Source organism: Delphinapterus leucas, chromosome 9 (genome assembly GCF_059928025.1).
Source record: "Delphinapterus leucas isolate spDelLeu-1000000601 "Yukka" chromosome 9, BTC_Dleu_Yukka2, whole genome shotgun sequence".
NCBI classification, from domain to species: Eukaryota; Metazoa; Chordata; class Mammalia; order Artiodactyla; family Monodontidae; genus Delphinapterus; species Delphinapterus leucas.
In genome coordinates this window covers 73837918-73856638 of record NC_143137.1, presented here as the reverse complement: position 1 = coordinate 73856638, position 18721 = coordinate 73837918, and the positions used below count along the sequence as shown (strand labels likewise).

Sequence of the window (18721 nt, the reverse complement as noted above, 5' to 3'; positions counted from 1 at the left end):
CCCCTCTTCCAAGCAGCATATCTGCATTTCCAAATGCTTGCTGGACAACAGTTCCTATTAGCCATTGGCACCTGGACGTTTGGCCAACACCAAATACGCCTGTTCCCAAACTCAATTTAACAAGCCTCTTCCCCACTCACAACCCATCTCTTCTTTTTAGCCTTCTGTGCTCCTGTTTATAGAATTAACATCTCCCAGTCAGCCAGAAGCAAAGCCTGAATTTAGTCTTTCCCTCCTGGTCCCTGATTGGCCCAACCATAGCCTGTACATGTCTCTTCCTTTTCACCTTTCCCTCTACAACTCTAGTCCAGGGCACCATTTCATTTGGCTAGCACACTGCTCAAGGGGACTGGTCTCCCCACCACAGACTTCTCCTCCCAAAGCAGAGCCTGCATCTTGTCAGTTCCTTTCTCCCCATCAATGGCTCACCATTTCCTACCATATGAAATATGTTCTCTTCCACTTGCATCTCAGCTCTCTCCACAGTCACAGTGACCAACCATCCCAGGTTGCCTGGGATGATCCCAGTTTTAGCACTACAAGTTCCATATCTTCCCAGCCTTTGGCAAAGTAGACAATTGGTCACTCCATCTACAATAGAACTCCAACCCGCCACTCCAGCCTTTGCCCTATCTTCTGCCTGACCACTATGCTTCAGTCAACTTAGAGATTCAATTAATTGAATATGTCCCACAATTTCCTCTCTTTCATGTCTTTGTTTAAGCTGATCCTTCTATCCTAAGTCCCCTTTTTGCCTGCATACCACCCCATCTCAAAGGTCTGAAACCCTTTCTTTAGAGTACACTAGCTCTTTCTATTCCTCATGCTAATAGGCAATGTCTAAATCTATTCATGCCTGTATCCCTTCCAAGAATTAGCAAGCTGAACTTTGTTCAACTACTGAATTGCAGCCCTAGTCTTCCATTTACAAGTGATAAAGTGATCCCTTCTTCTGTGTCTGCAAATGAAAAACATGTATTGTACACAGTGTCTGGAGAGAAAGTACATAAATCATACATATTTGCTAAAGAAATGAATGAAAAACTTCTGAGTCAGCTTTTTAACTGTTCCAGTCACAATGATGAAGAAGACAAACTTGATTAAGAAAGAGATTACAGAAAAATCGTTCTTGGCTGAGTTGATGTCCGTGATAAGAAAATACGTTATTAATCTTTACTGATAGAGCTGAGAAAACAGCAACAACACACACAACAAGAAAACATGTTCAGGGCAACAGGTTTCCTACAGTAGCGGACAGAAGGGAGTTCTGCTGCCCCCATTCAGCACAGCCCCATTGCTGTGCTGGCCAGAGTGACAGAGTTACCACTATCAGCTCTTTATATCGATATCAGTGCTTCTCTACTTCTACACATCTACTTCATGTGCCCTTCCAAACTCAGAATGCCCCAAATCTATGTGGTTCCTTTGATTACGCTGACACATGTATTCAACAGTTAAAAATTATTCTCATAGCTCTTCTAAAATTTAACTAACAACCCGGGGCCTGTCATTTCATCAATACAGTTTGAATGAACTTCCCCCTAAATCAATCCCTTACTTGAAAAGGTAACCAGTGCACTCTTCCTGGAGTATATTCTTTTGTTGCTAGGGCTCCGTGAAATTGATTAAAGCTAACCAAACGGTTTAGAGGCAAAGCAATGAACACTGTTGACGTAAATTCTTGCTGTTCTATAGAGTAGTAACCCACATAAAGCCAGGAGTGATATGGAAAGCCAAAAATCACAATATTTAGACAAAGTATATTTAGCCAGAATGGTGATAAGTAAAAATGCATCCTAAGCAAAATGTCTAAAGCCTAGCAAAAGTAATCATTTCTTTGGGCTGCATGTTCTGCCCTTGACAGTTTCTGATCTCTTGTTTCTCAAGTATAAACAGGAGGAACACTTACTCTGCAGAGCTGCCGATGTTGTGTAGTAGTTGAAAGGCACATGGGACACTATATAAGCCTCGGAGAGACCTGCTAGTATGTCACCTACAAAGACTGTTTTTCCCACTCCAGCGTTTCCTACCAGCATCAGCGGCTGTCCTTTCTCAAGCAACAACTCTATGAAATATTGAAGACGAGTTGTCTCTGATGTGTGAACCAGAACTCCCTGGAGAGAAAAATAGAATGAGAGAAAGATCAGAGAGAGAGGCATTCCAAAATTTTGTATCTGAACCAACCCAGTCATTTTAGAATTGAGACCAAATGAATTCTTAGTTCTAAACAGCCAGTAGGAGAGATTCCACTTAATTTCTTGTTTTGAATGATCAGTTCAGACATCACAGCTTGAGAAGAGCAGTTGGGTAGTGCCATCAAAGTGCCACAGCAGAAGCAATTGATTTATTTTTTCCAGTTAAGAGCTAGCACCGAAGGCTCCCTATCACGGAATACCTACACTCAGCCTAACCTTGTGTTACACATACAAGGGAATGCAGTAAATGCTTAAGAAACTGTCCACCACTCTTTAGGAGATGATAAAGCATGTGAAAAGCCAAGCCACATATAACCAAAACTTGGTAGCAATTCCTGGGCCCAGTAAGATTAATGATTAATGTGCAAAATGATCAGGCACAATCCACGCTAAAGGAGTTCAGTGCGAGGAGAGACCAGCTTGGAGGAAACAGGCATTAAGTGAAATATTCACAAATCCAAAGCACTGTTGAAACTTACTGTGCATTGTTTTGTTAAAAATTCTCATAACATGTTTCTGTTTTGAAAATTGGCTATTTATTTAGATGCTACATCGTTTCACAAAAAGTTAGAGGTGGCTTACAAGAATACAATGAAACGAAGGATACAAGTAAAAGCCAGACTCAGGGAACAGAGACTAATATATAAGATGAGGAAAAGGGGAAGCAGACACAGACACGCAGGAAAGAGAAGCCTGCATGGTGATTAAAGAGAATTGAATATGTCTTACATTTCTTGGTGGCCAAATTAAAAAGGGGATTAAAAAAACTACCTGCAGGATTTATATTGCTCATAAGAAAAACACATAAACTCTGTAATAAGGTCCGCACATTAATACCCATAATTAACACCTACTGAGAGCTGAGTATGTGACAGGTTCTATGCTGAGCCCTTTGCATGCATTACATTGTATGACACTCATAACAAACCTATGAGGAGAGTTTTGTTATCATTTCCATTTCAGAGATGATGAAGTTAAAGCCTAGAGAACATTCATAACTTGGCCAAACTCATAGGTGGTAGTACTTAGATTCAAACTCAAATCTGTCGGGAGCCCACGCCCTGTCTTACCTACCACAAAGAACGCTCTGCTGATCACGGACTGTATACACATTACCTGATGTCTTGGTACCTCTATTTCTCCATGTGTAAAAAGGCTAGTAACAGTCCCTGCCTTAGAAAATTTTCATAAGGATTAAATTAGTTAATCTATGGAAATAAGGCACTTAGAAAAGGTCCTGACATATTATAATGTCATATTAGTATTTGCTACTATTATTGGCTCAATACGGTTCTCCTCAAACATGTTAAGAGGTTTTTAATCAAATAGCCACATTTGGTGCAGTTGTGTATACAGTAAGACTATGAAGTCCTGATAGGTTCTCTGTTGAATAAAATGCATCACTGATAAGGGGCATCAACCTTGTGATACCACTTTTTTGGTCGTGTGTGTGTGTGTGTACGTGTGTGTGTGTTTGTTTTGGTTAAGTACAAATCCTCAGCTTTCAACCACCTAGGTAATACTGGTAGGTAGCTGAAGTCTAGACAGGCTGAGCGGAAACAGAGATGTCAAAATCTATAAAGCAGATGGAGCAGACCCTGCTGGTTGCCTCCCAGAATCCATCTGTCCACTTCTTCCCTCCTGCCAGAGCCCCACTTTGTTCAAGTCTCTGCCCCTCCTCCACACAACCTGACTCCTGCAATGGTGTGATGACTGTCAAAGCTTAACCTCATTACCCTGGCCTGAGAATGGGTTAGAGGTGGCATGTGACCCCTTGTGAATTGGATACAGGGGGCAGTCTGCTCTGGGGCTTCTGCAAAACGTTTCTTCAGTCTTAATAAAAAATATGAGAAAGTCTTCTTTCCCCCTAACTTGTTTCCTTTGAACTCCTGGGACCACTAGAGTCATCTTGAGATCAGGAGGGATACCAGTCTTCAAGTGAGGCCAGTGTTAAGGCGAGAAGATCTGAATCCTTGGTGATATCACCAAGTCATAAGGCCTTCCTACCTCTGAATTTCTGGTTTGTAAAATGATAAGTTTCCTCCTAGTTAAGTGGTTATAGGGTGAAATGTGTCCTCCCAAAATTCATATGTTGGAGCCCTAACCCCAGTGTCACGGAATATGACTGTATTTGGAGGTAAGGCCTTTAAAGAGGTGATTAAGTTTAAATGAGGCTGAGAGAGTGGGATTTAATCCAATCTGACTGATGTTCTTGTAGGAAGAAGAAATTTGGACACACTTCAAGACAGTGTCCAGGGATATGTGTATACAGAGGAAGGACCATGTGAGGACACAGCAAGAGGTGGCCATCTACAAGCCAAGGACAGAGGCCTCAGGAGAAACCAAATCTACTAACACTTCAAACTTGGACTTCTAGCCTCTAAGACTATGAGAAAAATTAATTTCTGATGTTTAAGCCACTCAGTCTCTGGTAGTTTGTCAGGGTATCCCTAGCACACTAATACAAGCAGAGTAGGCCCCTAATTCAAAATGACTGGTAAAACGGAAATGTAAATACAAAGAAGACACACGGGGAAAATGCCATCATGTGAAGATTTGAGGGATGTTGCCACATTGCAAGGAACACCAAGATTTTCAGCAAACCACCTGAAGCTAGGAGAGATTTTCCCTTACAGCCCTCAGAAGGAACCAATCCTGCTAACACCTTTATTTTCAACTTCTAGCCTCCAAAACTGTGAGACAATAAATTTCTGTTGTTGAAGCCACCTAGTTTGTGGTACTTGGTTAACTGTAGCTCCAAGACACTCACACTGGATTTTCTTTTATTTCGCACTATGTGTCCTAGTTAGTGTAGGCATCACCTATATGCAGTTCATATGGCACTACTTGAAATAATAAGCTCCAAAATCAATCACAACGACGTGATTTTGAGAAAGAAATATAATGAAAAGCACAACAGATTGAGGCAGAATTAGAAGATGGTTAAAGAATAACTTGATATATAAAAATGTAGGACAAGTTATAAACAGTTAAAAGATGATAAAGATTCATTTAGATTTGTGAGCTGCCATGTGAATTTGAAAATATGAGTAAGAAGATCAAACATTCGTTTTATAGCTTGAGGAGTAAAGGAAAGAAGTTATATGTGAAAAGCACTGTTTAAGAAATTCACACTAAGGTCAGAAATAAGACTCACCAAACTAATAGAAACGTGCTTCCAATTTTTATAAAATCACACAATTTCTAGGAAAATCTAAAGAAAGCTGTTACCACAGAATTAAATTGAAATAAATTTAAAAAAAGAAGTAGAAATATAGAAACCGTCCCACTAGTCATTCCTATAACTTGAGATTCTTCTCTCCAAGGAAATACGTTATATGCTGACCATGCCAACAGTAATTTATTGATCAGGGAGGGAAAAAAAAGACTGCTCAAAAACAAACAAACAAGGCTCAGACCAGCACCATGTGGCTTGAAGAGCAGTATGTTTCCCACACCTACCTGCAGAGGTGCCTCTGGATCCATAGTAAATTGGGGGATTTTATCAGCCCAAGGCAAGAATTTCTTAGTTTTGTGGTCCAGATAATAATCAAAAATTGTTCCCGGGGATGGAAACTTCACTGCTTTCATCTCTTTATGCCACCACTCACTGAATTCAGCTTGACAACCAGAAACCTAAGGAGAGCAAGACAAATTCTTATTGCAGACTTAAAAGTAATTTTGAACCCATAGAAAGTCCCTGCAAATCTGGCTGATCACACAGTGTTTGCAGTGTACAGACTCATAATTACAAATGGGATTGAAACTGACCCAAGAAAAAATAAATAACTAGAAGGAAGCTGTAATGAATGACAATACCATCAAGGCAGAAAGCTATAATTGCCATATGTCCATCAGGTACAAATTTTCTGGAGTAATTATTAACTTAAAGGACAAGGTAAGCTTAGATGAACCTTCGATGACCCCGAGGTTGTTCAATTCAATAATGGGCTATCATGCAAATCACCATGCTATAAGACAGTGGTTAGCAAATGGTGGTATTGATTTCTACTAATATCTCCATGAACTGAGGGTAAAATGAGAAAAGTAAGAACAAAGGAATTCTTTAAAAAATTAGTAACATTATTGATTTAAATACTGTTCTTTGAGCTTATAGCCTTCCTGGAACATTTGGCATTAAAATATCCTTTCCTTTATAAAGCTATGGTGATAATAAATGGTCATTTTAAAATAAATGCCCTTATTTAGAAAAGCAGACAGTTGGTAACCCTATTTCATTCCTCCAAATCATTATTGAAATGTTGTTGGTCTTTGAAATTGGAAATCTGAGAAGCTCTGCAATGAGGGAAAGAACTTGGACTTGGTTTTCTAGCACAGCACAACTGAGTGGTCTAGCTGAAAACTCCACAAATCCCTGCCCTAGAAGAGACTCTTCCGGAGAAGATGACAGCGTAGGAAACAGGTTCTCCTTGCTAGAAGGTGTTTTTTTTTTTTTTTCGGTATGCGGACCTCTTACTGTTGTGGCCTCTCCCGTTGCGGAGCACAGGCTCCGGACGCGCAGGCTCAGCGGCCATGGCTCATGGGGCTAGCCGCTCCGCCGCATGTGGGGTCTTCCCAGACCGGGACATGAACCCGTGTCCCCTGCATCGGCAGGCGGACTCTCAACCACTGCGCCACCAGGGAAACCCGAAGGTGCTTGCTTTTATACAACAACAGGTACAAGCCCTTTGCTGCTAGATTAGGGTTTGGAAGATGGAGGAGGTGAAATTTCAACTGCGTACTAGCAACTAACAACCCCTTCTGTATCTACAGGATGACCTGGCCTAGACTCTTACATCCACAGGATGAGCTGGCAAAGTGAGTTTTGGTGAACTCTAAGAACACTGCATGGTCCATTGCATTCAGCAATCTCACTTATCTAAGACTTCAACTCCCATTTTTCTCCAGAAGAATTCTTAAACTTGCTTTTACTTTGGTGTCCTTATGTCCGTGGACTACGGCCCACTTTTTGTACGACACTATCTCGCACACACAAATAGAGACAGACAGGATGGCTGGAGGATAGGAGAGTGTGGTCGGGGCTGAGAGGGGTGATCAGCCTTAGCAGGGAGAGCTGATCCCATCACTTTACAAACAAGCCGAGCTCATATTCCTACCCACCACCACTCATATGTCAATGAGTTTAGGTTCATTTCAGTTATGTTCAGATTGGTGTCATGAGATTTTTTTTTATCACCCTACAGAAGTTGGTCTGAAATCAAGTTCATTCAGAAGGTATTCCTTACCTGGCACCATTCTCTGTAGGCAGGATACATACGACTTCTACTTTACATCAAAATTTGCTTCACCTAACCGTTACATCAGCAAAGTGGTTTTGATGACAAATTTTGAATCATTCATTCACTCACTGAAATGCATTTTGTTCTATAGTGGGGTAGAAAACAAACAGGGTTTCTTCCCTCATAGAGTTTATGGGAAAGAGAAAGGGGGAGCCATGAGGAAGCACGGTGCAAGCAGAGGTGAAGCCAATAAAAAGACAAATAAATAAACAGGCACCTTGAAAGGCGACGTTGTGAGAGAAATGGGTGAATCTGTTTTAACTGGATGTTCAGGGAAGCCATCTCTGAGAACAGGCACATATTAGAGAGAAGACCATTCCAGGAAGCAGGAAGAGGTCAGCATGTGCAAATATCTTACGGTACGAAACAACCTGTGTTCCAGAAACCGGCCGGTGCAGCTGGAGGGGAGCGAGGGGAGGCAGCAGCAGAGGAAGAAGTAGGGAGAGAGGCAGCGCCAGATCCAGAGGCCGTGTAAAGAGTATTAAATTTTAAAGTTTTATCTTAAAAGCAATTAAAGTGTTGTAAACTCAGCAGTGTATCATATAATCCAATTTACATTAAAAAACAAAATCACTCTGGGCGCTGAGTGAATAATGGATTATGGGGCAAGTATAGAAGCGGAAAGACCAGTGAGGAGCTTACTTCAGAAGCCAAGTGAGAAAGGATAACGGCTGTTTACAGGAAGCTCAGGGAGGGTTGATGGGGGACCACTTTTGGAAGGTGTTTGCAACAGCCTGGGTTAAGAACACAGGTCCTGAGTCAGTCTGCTGCAGCTTGAACTTGCCTCAGACATTAGTTAGCCATGTTCCCAAGCAGGCTAACTTATCTAAGTTTCAGTTTCTTTTTTGTAAAAGAAGAAGAATAGTTGTACCTATATAGACAGGTTTTATTTTTTTGAAGATTCAGCGAGCTAGCCTATTAAGAGCCCTGAGCACATTCCCTGACATACAGTAGGCACCCAAATTTGTTGAATAAATGGCTATCCCAAGACTCTTTCTTGGGTCTGCTTCATTCATGTTTCCAACTTCATAGCCTCTCTTTTGAATGCTTCACAGTTAAAGTCTTTTTGAAAATTTAAAGACGATGATGATGATATCAACTATTAATTGGGGAAAGAGTGGGAGAGGAAGGGGACCATGCGATGCCCAGCTGCTGGCTTGAATAACTGGCTGGAAGGCTGCCAGGTTGGGAAACTGCAAAGATGAAAAGAAGATCAGCTGGGAGGAAGGTGAGCTGTTATGATCAGGAGTAGAAAGATCTCAGCTGTCAACCTCCTACTCATGTGATTTTACCTGGTTGTAGGCCCTGGAAAAGGAAAACCCTTCTGGAGAACACCGGAAAAAAGACAAGACCCATGAGGTTTTGGGGGAGAAGGGGAGAGGGGGAGAGAGGGAGAGTCTGCATGTGGTCTCCATGAAGGAGAAATCCACACATGTAAATTTTGCCTTTGAGAAAAACCATGTGAAGTCACCCAATATTCTCACTCAGGCAACAGAGGCTATATTCTTTAGAAAGCACTTGGAGATTACCGCAGGAAATGTGGCTTCTGAGAAGGGTCAGAATAAGATATAGAATGCCAAGTGAATGGCAGATTTATTTATAGATATAATTTATGGTTACCTAGTAACAAGAAGAGGAACTGGCCCTCAGGTTATAGCAACCATGGATTTTAGAACCTACAGTGAGTAAACGAACAAATTTGGGTCATTCTTGGCTGTGATGCCTTCCAATTTAAATTCCCTGTTTACATCTGGAAACGTTTAGGGAAGCCTGGAAGACATATGCTATCTATTTTTAATTCAAAGATTCAGAGGTACCCATAGAAGCACTACGACCATGAGAGATCCTGGTGTACCATGGATAGCTTGTGGAGAGAGAGATACATGAGTGGGAATCCTGATGTCATCATTTCCCATCAGTCAAGTTACTTTGCCTCTCTGAGCTTTACTTTATCTGCATAGTGAGGATACCTTGAAAAATTATTGTAAAGATTACATGAAAAAATCTATACAGAGAGGTGCATGGGAGAGATTAGATGTGAAAATTTCTAAAGGTGAAAAACTCCCACTTTGTACTTCGGCAAGTCTAAGCAGTTTGTGTGTGGTACGTGTCGTGTGTATGGGTGTGAGCGCACGTGTGTGTGCGTGTGTGTGCGCACATCTATGCAAGTTCGTATCTCAAGTGTTCGCCCAGAAGAACTCAGAAGCCACAAATGGACTGTACTAGCAATGCTGTGTAGGAATGATAGCTTCACTTTAGCCTGAAGGAAAGAACAATGGAAAGGAACCAGCCTGAGGCTGACTATGGTTCACAACCATCACCCTAGGAATCATGCGTGAGACTGCTTAGAGGGTAAGAGGACTAGAGGCCTGGAAACCAGTTTGAATGTTATTATGTGCTGTGGATTGAATTGTCTCCCCACCGAAATTCATATGCTGAAGGCTTAATCCCCAATGTGATGGTATTTGGAGATGGGGCCTTTGGGAGGTGATTATGTTTAGATGAGTGACTTTACAAGAAAAGACATAAGAAAACTTCTTATCTTTCTCTCTCTCTGCCATGTGAGGACACAGAAAAAGGTATCCGTCTGCAAGGTATGAGGAGGGCCCTCGCCAGAACTCAACCGTGCTGGCACCCTGACTTTGGACTTGCAGCCTCCAGAACTGAGAGAAAGTAAATTTCTGTTGTTTAAGCCACCCAGGGTATGATACTTTGTTATGGGAGCCCAAGCCAAAACAATGTGGTAGCCCACAACAATCTAAAGATGATACACTCCTGAATTAAGGCTGTAGGGATAGAGAAGAGGGGACAGATGTGACAGCTATTTTCTAACTGAAAGGATCTGATGACCATGGGATGTAGAAATAAGATGATGTCTCCCAGGTTTTTAACTAGAGCAACTGGGAGAAATGCATTACTGAGGAAAAGACGAAAGAGGAAGAGCAAATATGGGGGTGGGGCAGGTGAAGCACCCTGTCTCAGGCACACTGAAACACTGCTGGTATTGACATGGAACCTTGAATTCAGAAGACAGATCTGATGGAAGGCTATGGATTTGACCTTATCAGCCAAAGAGAGCACCACCAGCCTGAATGAGCTTGCTGACAATGTTACAGGCTTAGGAGAGAATAGGGCAAGTAGGATAGATTTATGATAATATACATTTTTAAAAACCCCATAGGGATCACACAGAATAATATTTCCCCCCAAATAAAACTGGTTCTATAAACTATTTCTACACGTACCTGATCTTGTAGTAGAATGCCTCCAAATGCCCAGATACAAGCAAAGACAAAATAGACCTCATAAACTTCCTTCGGGCTGTCAGAAGGTACATTTTCAGGAGTCAACAAACATTCCAAAAGAGTGCAAAGAGTCTAAAGAAAAAAAAAAGCCATTCTTTCAGGGAAACTTTTTTCTTTTTTTAAAACAGTGAAGTTCACAGGGCTTATTAACAAATCCACTGTACCCTTAAGAGATTCTGTGATTTTTCCCCGTTCTGTGTGATTTGCTACCCCGTGAGACACAAAAATGGCGGCCTTGGGTTTCTGAGTCAGCCGTGGACATCCTTGGCCACTTTCAACCAAACTAACCTTCTAGGTAACAACAAACTGTTAAAAAAATCCTACTATCATAAATCCTCCAATAATCACTGTAATAAAGAGAAATACATAAAACCAAAAAGAAAAAAATAATGGGGATATAGCTGTGCTGTCTTTTTCATAAATAGGGAGTCATACTACTACATACTACACATAGTGGGTATATTCTATAGACCACTTTCTCACTTAAAAACAAACTAAAGGCATTTTTCCTTTTCCGTAAGTGTTGCCCTACAATATCACTGGGAATGAAGGCACTAGATGGAAAGGCTATGTAACCATTTCCCACGGTTGGATGTTTAGATAACCCAGTTTCCCTCAGTACTTTGGCAGCTGTTTCCCCCACCTGTTGTCATAAATTTAGAAAGTCGGACTGACAGCCTTAGCCTGTGGCATTTTTTAGACAGGACACTAAAGTTAACCCTGGAAGAAATGCTGTTCAGGAACTTGCTCTTCACCTCCGGGTGAAACGGCTCTATTGCTCTGAAACACACTCCACGTCCAGGGCAATCAGGTCAGCAAGGAGGGAACATGGCTGCTGCAAACACCTCTGTTATGTGAAATCATAACCATAATGAACATGTTTTTGAGCTAGTTCTCTAAAGCAGCAGTCCCCAACTTTTTGGCACCAGGGACCGGTTTCGTGGAAGACAATTTTTCCATGGACGGCGGGGGCAGTGGGGGGATGGTTCAGGAGGTAATGTGAGCAATGGGGGGGAGCAACGGGGAGCGAGAGGCAGATGAAGCTTCCTCGCTGGCCCGCCGCTCACCTCCTGCTGTGTGGCTCGGTTCCTAACAGGCCATGGGACCAGTACTGGTCTGAGGCCCGGGGGTTGGGGACCCCTGCTCTGAAGCACAAAAATGGCTGTCATGACTTAGAACTGTCATAGACCCTCAAAACTCATGATACCCTTCCTCCAGTTTTTGGAGGCAGCAGATTTTTGTCACTATCATACACACAGCTACGGAAGCTATAACAAAGCATGTCATGTGTGTGCCTCTCCTTCCCAACCATGAGAGGTGGGGAAAATCCATGGTAACATGGAAAATGGGTCCTGGACATAATTTGGAAATGTTTCCAAAATTTAAGTAGTTGAGCGCCTGTTATACTTTTCAGTCTCTCTTGATTTCCATTATTTTATATTGTGCCATGATTGCCAATTTAAAATAATCTTCTAATGGAATAAAACTCACCAATTTGTTATCAAGAAAAATAATGTAAAACTCTGAGGCTTTGCTATTCCTGAGTAGAAGCCATGTGAGTCTAAGGAACTGTTAAAATCAAAATGAAAAAGACTGAAAGGTCTGAATATGACATTATCCACTGATTTGAACATGCTGATAACTCACCTGATTTTTTCTGTTTTCTCCCAAACACAGTACTTGGAAAACATTTTAAGCTCTGTGCCAGCAATTAATAAAAGCATACCTTGGTGCATATTCTGAATGAGTTAAAACACCTTACCAAATGTAAAGCAAAAAAGTTTCATATATTGGAAAACATAGTACATTAATTTCTTAAAGTAGCCTTTTAAAAAGAATGAAATAATGCCATTTACAGCTACATGGATGGACCTAGAGATTATCATACTAAGTGAAGTCAGACAAAGAAAGGCAAATATCACATGATATCACTTGTATGTGGAATCTAAAATATAACACAAACGAACTTATCTATGAAACAGAGACAGACTCACAGACATAGAGAACAGACTTGTGGTTGCCAAGGGGAAGTGGGGCTGGAGGGATGGATTGGGAGTTTGGGATTAGCGGATGCAAACTAGTATATGTAGAATGGATAAACAACAAGGTCCTATTGTATAGCACAAAGTATATTCAATATCCTGTGATAAACCACAGTGGAAAAGAATATGAAAAAGAATATATATACATACATATATATGCGTATATATGTGTGTGCATATATACATAACTGAATCAGTTTTCTGTATACCAGTATGCATAACACAACATTGTAAATCAACTATGCTTCAATAAAAATAAGGTAGTCTTCTTAAGCTATTCTCCTGTACACTCATTTTTGTCTCAAATTTTGTCCTTATAAGCAATCACTGCAAAGAGACGACTTTATACAACAGCAGCCAAAAAAGGAGTTAAGGATAAAATGCCATTTCTGAGTACTACAAAAGGAGGAAGTGAGAGCAAAAATCATATTAATTCCTACTGACTTATTTTCACACTACTCTTGAATGAAAAAGTTCGCACCACAGAGAAACACAAATACACAAGTCAAGTTGAGAAGGAACTCGATACTTGCTTTTTTGCAAGTATTACACCAGAGGACGTCTAATTAGGCTAACCACAAAATTAATTCATTATGAATAAATTCAGACCTGCTTTCAGAAATAAATTATACCTCAGATAATTACTGTTGGAGACTATCGTTTTCTTAATTGGTGTGTGAATTATCCGAAAACCTGAACTTTCTCTTCTTATTATGCTTGTGACTATTTCTAATTTAACTTCAAACAAATTCTGTATCATAGTAACTTCACGGTAACAAAGTACTTCAAAACCAGTTTTGCTCCTAAAGAGACACAAATAAAGGTTTCTAACTGTTACCCTTCTGTGACGTTTTAGACTTGTAAAGGCTGGGGATAGTTATTCTTCACGCTGAGATTAAGATCACAACCTTCGTTTCTGTGTGCTGTGAATTATTTTCATTTGCTGCCATGACAATGTATCATATATACTCTTCACTCTAACCAGCTGTCTCACAATGAGGATCAGAAAAAAAAATCTATCCCTGAAATACTACGAACTAGACTGACCTGACTTGAGGACTATTTTTGGGAGGGGGAGAAAAGAAAGGGAAGAGAGAGTGGGAGGCAGGGCAGGGTGGTGCCCGACGAGGCAGAGTTCAGAAGCTTTCTCTTACTCACCGGCCAACATCTTTAATTGCATGAATTTTTTGTATTCAAAAACAACACACTGAGCACCTTCTCTGGGCCAGTTACTTAGGAAACAGAAAAATAAATGAGCCTGTTACTATCCTGTTCTTCTTATTCCACGCAAATATACTTGGGAAGAACGCAATGATTCAATAATGTATTGGGACCTACTATGTGCTTGGCATTATGGAAATCTCTGGAGATATAAAAATGGTAAAAGGTGGTAAAAGGCGTGTGATAGAGGATTGCAAAAAGCACTGGGGAACACGGGGTCTGGGGTGGGGGAGGGTTGGACCAACCTAACCATTCCAGAAACCATTGCACCTTTTTGAACAAGCAAGAACTTCTATTTTGATCAAGCCACACTACCACATCAGGACTAGAGTGTGAAACGGTGTGACCCAGGACAAACCTGCACCAGGCTGCTCTCTGGAATTGAAGTGACGGTTTTAAAGCTTCTTCTCAGCTTATCCAAGCACGCAGGAATGTATTTATCAAAAAGAATCGTTAAATTGGCCTTTTCTGACTGATGCTGCCTTCTGTCTATCCAACTGGCCACATACCTGAAAAAGAACACAGAAAAGCTTTTATGGGGCACCGGGCTTGAAAAGGAAAATTCCACCAACTCAAAAGCTTCCCCCTTCAACACAGCTTGGTCCAACACTTCAGGGACACGTTGAGTGGGTTCATTCTATTTTTCAAACGGCAAATATTTTAAAAATGACCCTTTAAAACCTTGTTTTAATGGCCATTTTAACCTTAATGAAAAGAACGTAAAAGAAACTCCTAATAGCACTTAGAAACCCAACATAATAGACAGTAAGCAGGCCATTACTGAGCATTTATACGGAAGTGCAGTTTGTCATTTTCTAGAGGACTGAAAGTATTCTCAGAGGGTAGGCTTTATTTATGAAAACAGCTTGGGATTTTTCTTGATGAAAACTGGCATCAATTACTTAGTAATGAGAAATCAGTTACAAATAAAAAGGTGAAAATTCCATAGGGGCTACTTCCAAGTCCCTCCTTGTTCACTGGACTGAATGTAACTCTAACCTGATAGCTGAGCATGTGCTTCCAGTAAGTGGCTCTAAAATGGTATCTCACACTTGGGTACATGTGTATGAATCTGAAGCTTATAAAATGTTACCAATTTTGATACATTCATGTCTCTAACATATTAATAAAAAACTATTTATCAATAAAATGAAACATGACTTAGTAGCACCCACAGTAGTCTCTGGAAAGAAACTGTATGATATGACATAAGAAACAACTGCTCAAAGAGTGCTCATCAAATAGGAAGCGGTGATCACAAATACATATAGCTGCCACCAGAGACGCAGTGCGACCAGACCCATGACAGCTACACCTTGCTTTAAGCAAATCAGATTTCATATATATATATATTTTTTTCCGGTACGCGGGCCTCTCACTGCCGTGGCCTCTCCCGTTGCGGAGCACAGGCTCCGGACGCGCAGGCTCAGTGGCCATGGCTCATGGGCCCAGCCGCTCCACAGCATGTGGGATCTTCCCGGACCAGGGCATGAACCCGCGTCCCCTGCATCAACAAGCAGACTCTCAACCACTGCGCCACCAGGGAAGCCCAGATTTCATATTTTTAATATCAGAAGAAATTAAGGCGAGATGATTATCTTAGAAAAGGCTCCCTTTGATATTCACAAGCCTTCACAGTAGGGTTTTATTAAATATTCAACTACCTATACACTACTGCTAGATTTATAAAATATCTACTGTCAAAACTTTTTCAGGTCCAAGAGGAATGATTATCAGCTGCAGTCCAGTTGCATGATGGCGACTGAGAGACCACTTCTGGGGCTCCATGAGTTGCATCCAGTGGGCGCCATGGAACAATGGAATGCAGGTGTTAGGTAGTGGGAATGAAGGCTACACCTACCACTCAGCTACTCATTTTACTCTTCATAAGCTGTCAGAAGTGGAATCTTAGTATCCAAAGCTTATTGCGGTGAGGGGGGCAGGGGAGAGAACTGTTTAGGGAGATGCAGCTCTAAGACTGCCTGGGTCTTTATCCATTTTTTAACTCTGTTACCTTGGGCAAGTCAGTTAACCTCTCTGTGCCTCAAGTTTCTCATCTGTCAATGGAGATAATAATGAAATGCACTTCCTAGGGTTGTTGTGAGCAGCAAACGAGTTCTCATGTATTAAGTGCTTACCTTAACATCTGGCATATAACAAATTCTCAATCAGTGCTACTCATTAGCACAGAGTTGGTGGATTTGGGAGAACTGAGAGAACTGAGTTCAGATCCTGGCTCTGCCTCTCTGATCATCGCCTAAAGACAGTATGTTCGGTAGGGCTTAAGGGTTGGTAGGCAGTGCCCTGATGCACGTAGCAAATTCTACCCCTACTCCCCACCCCTGTCTTTGGTCTCTGTGGGGTCAGAAGGCTGTGCAGGGGTAACTAGGAGCTGCAGTGTCAACACAGCCCCAAGAGGCGGAATTGGTCTTTGCACTTAGGGGACATGTAAGAGCTACTTCATTGACCCACGTCGGCAGTAGCCAAAGTCTCAAAGGGAGAGCCGACCAGGCCCACGAGAAGATGATGCTGTTGTACCAATTACGTCCACAAATAAGAAAGTTAGTTCTATCAAACCAGGAGGCGTGGTAAGAGCTGGTCCTGACCGGGGGAAAAAAAACAACCAACCAAAATGACCTCTGCTAGAGGTCAAGCACACCACACAGCATTGGAAGTAAAAAAAAAAAGTCTGTATTGTTAAATATGGACAGTTTTAAATTTCATGTATAAGTTACTGCTGAATTTAGTAAACATTAAAAGACAGCAAATTATCTTCAGCAGCGGCAAAAACTGAAGCTATACTTTTGTACTGTTGGCAATTCCTTTCACCTTACTTCGTATAAAAGTGTCTCCTGATTTTTAAAAGATGCTGTACATTTGAACATGGCCAAATGAAACACACTGCTATCATACAACATACAAGTGAAAATATCATACTTATTTATTCCTTACCTACATAAGTGATCACCCACATTGCTGCCCCTGCCTCAGGAAATAGCTACTTTATGATGCCTTAATGCATCATCTTAATGCCAACGTCTAGGTCACTAACAAAGAATCTTTGGCTCATCAATGCTTGCAAAAATATTCCACATAAGCAGCTGTGTTGCTCTTCTTCCTTCTCTAGAACTGCTATAGGCACATCACAGGAAGTCTAAAGTCCAGCAGTTTAGAAACTATATAGGTAGCCAAAGTCTTCAGGCTTCTGAAGACTTTTTTTATTTATTACTCTGTAGTCTGTGGTTGGAATCCTGTCATACAGGATAGCAGGAATTCATCAGAGTTCTCTATAGTTTGCCCCTCACAGCTACAGCTGGGTTCTCTATTATTCACAGTGGCCTGGAAATTAGCAGAAGTTAAAAGGACCCACAGATCAGGAGTGTACTTTGATGATTTCTAAATCTGTATGTTTACACATATAAACAATATCCAAAGATGAAAGGGTGGGATTGCAGGGGTAGAAGACAACAAGCTTATCCAATGCAGGTGAGAGAATGAGTGAGACAAAGGCAAAAGAATATTTTCAGCTAAATTATTAGAGAAATATAAATCAAAACTACAATGAGGTACCACCTCACACTGGTCAGAATGGCCATAATTAAACAGTCTACAAATAATAAGTGTTGGCTAGGATAGGGAGAAAAGGGAATCCTCCTACACTGTTGGTGGGGATGTAAATTGGTACAGCCACTATGGAAAACAGTATGGAGGTTTCTCAAAAAAACTAAAAACAGAATTGCCATATGATCCAGCAATCCCACTCCTGGGCCTATATCAGGAAAAATATATAATTCGAAAAAATACATGCACCCCTGTGTTCATAGCAGCACTATTCACAATAGCCAAGACATGGAAACAACCTAAATGTCCATTGACAGGTGAATGGATAAAGAAGGCGTGGTATATATATATACAATGGAATATTACTCAGCTTTTGAAAAAAAGAAAGAAATAATGCCATTTGCAGCAGCAGCAACATGGATGGACCTAGAGATTATTATACTAAGTGAAGTCAGTCAGAAAGAGAGACAAATACCATATGATATCACTTATATGTGGAATATAAAATATGACACAAATGAACTTATCTATCAATACAAAAAGAAACAGACTCACAGACACAGACAACAGACTTGTGGTTGCCATGGGGGAGGGATGGATTGGGAGTTTGGGATTGGCAGAGGCAAACTATTATATATATATGTATAACTTAATCACTTTGCTGTATACCTGAAACTAACACAACACTGTAAATCAACTATATTTCAATAAAGTCAATTTTTTAAAAAGGAGTATTTTCAGCTAAAGTAATAGAGAAAGAAGTATGATCTCAAGTTGTGGCTACCAAAAGTTATCTTCCAGGAATCAGACAAAATTCCAGAAATACTCCTGTGTTTTCCTATCACTATGTACAAGCCATGCAATACACAGTTTGGTAGATCTCACCTTCACTTATGCTCACTTTAAATAATTTTAATAATTTAAATGATTATAAATGAATTTAATTCATTACCTGTTTGTTTTTCCCTTTCTGTGCATTTTATTCTTTTCTACTATAAAAACTTCTCACTGATCATAATCTTCAGAAATTTTCTTCTAACTCCTGCTTTCTCTATTATCTCAGGATCTCAACAGACATATATGAACTGTCTAGGATT

General features: G+C 40.8%; 1 protein-coding gene across 1 annotated transcript in view; it reads right to left on the bottom strand.

Moving 5' to 3' along the window:
* The window catches only part of DNAH11 (dynein axonemal heavy chain 11), a 335983-nt gene that overhangs the window by 146730 nt on the left and 170532 nt on the right, over positions 1-18721 (bottom strand). The window contains exons 43-46 of the mRNA XM_089917707.1: positions 14422-14572; positions 10741-10872; positions 5658-5831; positions 1910-2114 (exon numbers count right to left, since the gene is read on the bottom strand). Of these exons, the coding sequence (XP_089773833.1) occupies positions 1910-2114; positions 5658-5831; positions 10741-10872; positions 14422-14572 (662 nt within the window). The remainder of the gene's footprint in view (positions 1-1909; positions 2115-5657; positions 5832-10740; positions 10873-14421; positions 14573-18721) is intronic.